Here is a 6,709-nt window from a genome sequence, read left to right as displayed (position 1 = left end):
TATGGGCCCACAAGCCCATGAAAATCATTGGGCTAACTTAAAAATAATTTTGAAAGCCCAAATAAAATTATTTGGAAGCTCAAATAATTTTATTTCAAATTAATTGGCCCAAAAACCAATTAAAACACTAAATACTTAAAAATTAAAATACTCGAGCCCGACCCACCTAGCCCGGACCCGGACCATCCTAACCCGACCCATGACCCCCTGACCCAACCCTGACCCAAGAACCCGACCCAGCCACTCCCCAACCAAGCCCGACCCTTCCCTCTCCTAGATTCCTCTCGGCTTAGCGGCAGTCCCCATTCCCGACGTTCCTCCGGCCACCAAATGCCGGGGCACCACCACCACCAAATAGCCCACATTCAGGGGGTTCCAACCCAACAAGAATCAGACCAAACCATGGCCCGAGGAGTGAGAACGAAGCTCTGCACCAGACACCTTCTTCCTCCTCACGTGCAGACCGAGCAGTCCCCAAACTTTCGATCGTGCGGTTTCTTCCGACCACCAAAGACCGTGAAACCACCTCTCAATCTTAGACAACATCTAAAGCTTTCAAACCCAACAAACTTCACTCAAAATGGTGTCCCGAGGAAGGAGAACGAAGTCTTCTTCCTCAGAATCCTAAACTGCCCGATCTGCTGCACCCAACTTGAACAGCTTCGACTTGGACCTTTCCAGCCCCAAACCAACCACATAGCTCAACCATGAGGACCCTAAGACACCCCTTGACAACAGACATCAGCCTGGACCGCACCATGCTAGGAAGAAAACATGATTCATGGACAAGAATACACAACTATATGCAACAAACAATTCATATCTTGCAATATTCGAACCTGATAACTTCTACAACAAAAATATCATGCATGGATAATAGCTTATATGGTGGCCAAATAAAAGTTTTAGACATGCCTTGACAATTCTAGGACGATAATTGATGTGTATACGAGCCTCCGGGACGACGAACGGACCAAAATCTTCAAAGAGCTAGGTTGGAACGGCTATGGAGGATGAGTTTTCTGAAGAAATCGTAAAGAAAGGCTGAAGATACGTTTTTGATCGGCTAAAAGAATTAATTTTAGATTTAAATTTGAGTAGATAATGGGTAGATTTAGGATAATAACTAATATAAATTAATTATGTAGATAATATAGCATAAATATAAGATTTAAAACTTTTAAAAATACCTACTAATCTGATATATAATAATAAATCCAGAAATATAATATTAAAGGATTTTTAAAGATCAATAAAAATCATTAAAATGACTTATTTTGGCCAAAAATCAATTCTTAAATAAATATATAAGTAAATACTAAAATTTTCTTGACAAAATACCTTATAATATTATTTTAAGGCTCATAAAACTCATAAAATATTTTTGGCTAAGAATTTTGGTATTTCGTCCGTCCGTCCACGGTCCCGTCTACGCGATCAAAAATAATAAATTCTTTAAAATCTAGAATTTCCATAATTATGGGTTAAATGCTAAAATAAATTAAATCATGCATATAAATCACATAATATCACATAAATACATTTAACCCTTAATTATAAATTAATTTCTCCTAATTATGCATGCGGATTTACGTTTAAAATTTCCGGATGTTACAAAAACCCTGGACGAAAAGGCACACACAATTAATATGGAACTCTGAGAATAAAAAAGAAGAACAAGGGATCAAATCTTACTTCAAGGCCACAAAAATCAAGAAGAAGGTAGCACTGCCCGGAACACAACTTTTTCTAGTTACTACTTCGAAAGAGGTCAAGTCAAATCCATGAAAATCTTATCTAAATTAAATTGACATGAAAAAGCAAATGCAAGGAACACAACTTATTTCTGGACAATGCAAGCTATTAGTAAATCACAGTGTTTTGAATTCTTACAGAACCGAGGAGCAGAACACCGAAGCTAGGCAAAAGTTACATCCTCTAAACATGCCCATGAGCAATCTACAACAGCTAAGCCTATCCTTTTAATCAGCTCCAGAACTTCTCGAGAAACACATTGTTTCTCAGTCGGGCTGAAACAAGGTGATATAAACATTAACCAAAACAATCATGCGTTTTTGCTGGTGCAACATATGTCAAGATATATGGCAGCAAATTTCAAACGAAAATCCAATATTCTGGTCATCCTTTCCCCCATATTCATGTCCGAAATTAAACGTTCAGAACTCAATGACGTCAATCTACAGGACCAAAAGCAAATAGAAATATGGAACTCCTTTATGATTGATGCAAATCATCAGAACTCAATCTCATCAATGTACAGGAACTAAATTCCATAACTACTATATTAAGAGGTATTAAACATTCAAACACTAGAAAAACAAGTGCTGAAGAATAAACCAAGAAGAAAACACACATTTTTCTCCAAGTGTTTAAATATTAATCCTTTAGACATGATAAAGTACAAAGAAAATATATTTGACGATATCTTGATCTTCCGAAATTCAAGACAATAGCTAGAGTATGACCACAAGACAAAAAATTAACTGAAAGAAAACACCAACGAACAAGAACACACACTAGTTCAAAATTCATATCCAACCAAGTAAACTTTAGCGCCAGAATTTGTGAAATATTACCTGTTGCTAAACCGAGACACAATTGATTGTGGCATTGACAAATTGATTTACGATTTTTCGATTTCAGATTTTCAAAAAAAGGAACCTAGATATTTACTCTTCCTTCTTCAATGTAGTAGAGATCTTCTCAGTGGATGACAGCGATCTTCATTCTTCAATGTAGCCAGAGATTTCTCGAGCTTGTTTTTCGAGATGGTTGGAAGCGATCGAGAAGCTGGGAACAAGCGGTTGAGAACGCGAAGATCCATTGAATCTCACGGGTTAAAAAAATGGGTTAATCTTACTCGGATTAGTCGCACGAACATGACCCATGCAACAGTTCATACAAGTGTTTGTCATAAAAAAAAAGTCGTCCTTCCACCTTAAACAAAATCCAATTACACTCTGTATTATATATATATATATATATATGATGTTATTTTTTTTAAAATTTAAAGAATATTGTAAAATCATATTTAGTATATTATATTTCACAAAAAATATTAAAGACATTTTTACGAGTTAATTTATAAGACGAATCTCTTATTTGACATAACTAATGAAAATATTATAGTTTATATTGAAAATATTGTTTTTCATTTTAAATATGAGTCTCAAGACTCATCCGTGAAAACGTGTTACAAAAAACGTACTCTATGAAAGTATATTTTAGGTCCAAAAATTTATAGAATAATTTTGAAAGATGTGAAAAGAATTGAACTATAATCAATTAGTTTGTTAATTTTTTTGAAGCAATAACTAAAACTAACGCATTTGCACACACCCGTTGTGTGTGACGAAAGAGTTGTGTTTTTTTAATTAAAATTAATTTCGAAAAAATTCTAATAAATTTATTGGAACACAAAATGAATGTTTTTTGGGTTAAAATATTAACCTTAAGGAATAGTTAAAAGATAATATATAATATTAGTTATTTCCCACTTTTTTTTTCAAATAATTTAAAATTTCAAAATTAAGTGTCGTACCAAGAGACCATGTTAGTATCTCTAAGGACGTCTTACTTAATATACAGGTATATATAAGTTATATATATTCAAAAAAAGCAAAGAATATGATATTTTATAGACATTTTTTTTATAGATATAAAAAAGAAATAAAATTGATTTATTTAATTTAATGTTAATAAATAAAAAGAAAAGAAAAGAAAGGAAAAGAATCAAAAGATGTCCGAGCATCCGGACCCCCCTAGATCCAGTGTGAGCCAAACAGAGCCTTATGTGGCACGCTTTCTTTCAAAATTGTTCTCTCCATTTTTTATTAGTTATTGTTTCATGATAAAATTCGATTTCTTTGATTTGATTTCTGCAGCTTGAATTTTGAGAAATGGCAGCGCTATAATTTCCTTCCTTCGATCTCTCCGCTATAATTGTCCGTTGCTGACCCCGACTTTCAATTTCCCGTCCACCGATTCTCCATATCCAAGCTAATCCTTAGGTAAGATGCTCTCGTTTCTGGATAATATATTAATTTTCTGGTCAGGGATTGAGGATCTCGGATGTAATGTATGATTGAAGTCTTTCGGAGGCACGTGGTTTGGTGCCTTTATCTTTTATTTGATTTGATTTTTTTAATGGTTCCCATCCAGCTTTGTAATTTTTCAATTTAAGTAACTGCAAAGACAGTTCATTTCCGTCACAGGGTTGAGATTTTTGTATAATTGATCTCTAATTTATCGAATTTTCTTATCTGTTGCCTTGCGTGATTCTTTGCTTGTACCACGTTGTTTCGTGTTCTGGATGCCTTATTATGCTATAGCACATGTTCTGTAATTGCTTATGCTATAGCGCCTGTTGGCTCCGGTTTTTGTTCAGCTTGGTAGGTGTGCCTGATTTTGGCACTATGTCTACTTTTTGATCTTATGGTTCGAATGAGTGTGTGGATATGTGTGATCGGTTTTGTATACTTTTCTAATTCCGCATCCTTTTCAATTGGAACAACCTCAGCTACAAGATTTGCTTCGTGGTTCTGTCATTATATCGCATCTTCGAGTATGAAACTCAACTTATATTTTGATTTCTCTCTCTCTGTTGATCATACCCTTACTCCTAGCCTTCTTTTGCTCTTTTCTTTATTTGTGCTAGTGCCACCGAGTGTGTAACGTAACAAAAAAAATTATACTTTTATATATTATACTTTTGTTAAAGTGAATCGATATTAGTATTTGATTTGGAGTGCAAAGATGGATATTGTGACCGAGGAAAGGTGTTGGATAACTGAATAATCTCTTTCCCACGTTTTTTTTTCCTAACCTAATTGAAGGGTGCGGTTAAGTTTTGTTTTGTTTTGTTTTTTATTTTATTTTTTTGTAATTTTTTTTGTGACCATCCAAGAGAACATGCTATGGACCTCTTACATAATAAATAGGTATAGATTATATTATATTATGTATTTTTTGGAGGCAGCTATTTGTTGGCTTGGTTAATCCTAATGATCTAATGATGTATTACAAGATGCATTACAGAAAACATGTCACTGATTTCCTTTGTGCTGGCGCATACTTTCTTGAAATCCTTAGCTAGAATAAATGCATGTCCAATCTTGGACAATGTAAGATTTGCACACTGGCCTATTAATGAATGCAAACTGAAATCAAAATTAGATTATCAGAGGGAATTACAAACTATTATCCTCTTTATGGAATTGATTAAGCGTTGAGTTACTCGACTACTATCTTTTGTTCATACAACTTGTCTGAAAACCACAACCATTTTTTGCAACACTGATGTGCAGATTTTATTTAGAAAATGGCAAAAGGCTCCAGGGGAAGACGGGGAATTACCTCAAGACAGTGCAGGCCAAAGCCATACCCCATACCAAATTATGATCACACTGAGGGAATTCATGAGAAGAATTGCTCCAAAAGCATTGCAAAGGACTGGAAAGGTGCTAGGTGTTCGGTGTGCATGGAGTGTCCCCACAATGCTGTTCTTCTCTTGTGTTCCTCCCATGACAAAGGTTGCCATCCCTACATGTGTGGGACAAGCTTCCGCTATTCCAACTGCCTCGATCAGTACAAGAAGGCATACTCGAAAGGATCTTCTGCTGACAACTGTCCTCTTCAAGATTCTCTCGATAATCCAGATTTGGCTCCGTCATCTGGCTGGTCTATCATGAATTGCGATGCCATGGAGCTTGCATGCCCACTGTGTAGGGGTCAAGTGAAGGGCTGGACAGTCGTGGAGCCTGCACGAGAATATTTCAACTCCATGAAACGAAATTGCATGCAAGATAACTGCTTGTTCATTGGAACATACAAAGAGCTGAGAAAACATATGAGGGCTGATCACCCTTCTGCTAAGCCCCGTGAAGTGGATCCTGCTCTGGAAAAGAAGTGGAGTAGGCTGGAGCGTGAGCGAGAAAGGGAAGATGTGATTAGCACCATAAGGTCATCCATGCCAGGGGCAGTGTTTTTTGGTGATTATGTGATCGAGGGAAACCACTATGGTTCCGATTCAGATGATGAGGGTTTTGATGCAGATGCCACGGAGCAGAATGGGGGTTTTGAAGTGGGAGTTGATAGGGATTTAATGTCTCTGTTGCTTCTCTTGGAGGCTTTTGGTTATCCAGATAATGGTGGACCTTATAGGGGTGTGAGGCGGGATGAAAGAGACACTAACCGCACAGTAGGTAGGGGTGTTCAGAATCATGAACACACAGGGAGCGCATTTGATTCCTCCGATCCAGATGGTGATGACAATGATGGGAATGAAGGCGATGGAAACAATGATACGCCACTGGCTGGTCATCTGCGTCCTCAAAGTGGCTTCATTGTGAGGCGTACAGAGAGGAGGAGAAGGCGTAGAGAGCCAAATGAAGATGGGAGATAGGTAGTGATGTTGTTGCACAGAGTTGGGATTGCAAAATCAAAATATTATATGGCCTTGATACAGGAGTAGAAGGGCTTGACTGTACTTTTAACATCTCCCTGCACACTTCTCATTAGCAGTCCATACTTTTGTGGGTTGTATGATAGGATAGCTCAGGAATGTGGAGGGTAAATAATCACTTGTTTGATTTAATTTTTAATTGTAATATCCGCATTTATTGCGGTGTAATGTTATTATTAACATTTTTATGTGAATTCACCAATGGAAGATGTCATTTTACTGGTC

The 6,709-nt window shown here is 36.5% G+C and overlaps 1 protein-coding gene across 3 annotated transcripts; it reads left to right on the top strand.

Moving 5' to 3' along the window:
- The first annotated feature begins 3,815 nt into the window (after positions 1 to 3,815).
- LOC140891023 (uncharacterized) lies at positions 3,816 to 6,709 on the top strand. 3 transcript variants are annotated; one of them, XM_073299230.1, is made up of 2 exons: positions 3,816 to 4,031; positions 5,339 to 6,709. In XM_073299230.1, exon 2 carries the CDS (start codon positions 5,342 to 5,344, stop codon positions 6,422 to 6,424), a length of 1,083 nt encoding a protein of 360 aa, XP_073155331.1. In that variant the 5' UTR covers positions 3,816 to 4,031; positions 5,339 to 5,341; the 3' UTR covers positions 6,425 to 6,709. The 3 variants fall into 3 exon arrangements, with proteins under 3 accessions (XP_073155331.1, XP_073155330.1, XP_073155332.1); XM_073299229.1 differs by having other exon boundaries at positions 3,817 to 4,031; positions 5,328 to 6,709; XM_073299231.1 differs by lacking the exon at positions 3,816 to 4,031 and adding an exon at positions 4,050 to 4,585.

This window comes from Henckelia pumila, chromosome 3, assembly GCF_033568475.1.
Source record: "Henckelia pumila isolate YLH828 chromosome 3, ASM3356847v2, whole genome shotgun sequence".
NCBI lineage: Eukaryota > Viridiplantae > Streptophyta > Magnoliopsida > Lamiales > Gesneriaceae > Henckelia > Henckelia pumila.
The sequence above is the reverse complement of the archived record's forward strand: the minus strand, read 5'-3'. Positions and strand labels throughout refer to the sequence as shown.

Bases quoted from the DNA above. Each gene is read 5' to 3' on its own strand.
- LOC140891023 (XM_073299230.1), top strand. From the start codon at position 5,342: ATGGCAAAAGGCTCCAGGGGAAGACGGGGAATTACCTCAAGACAGTGC.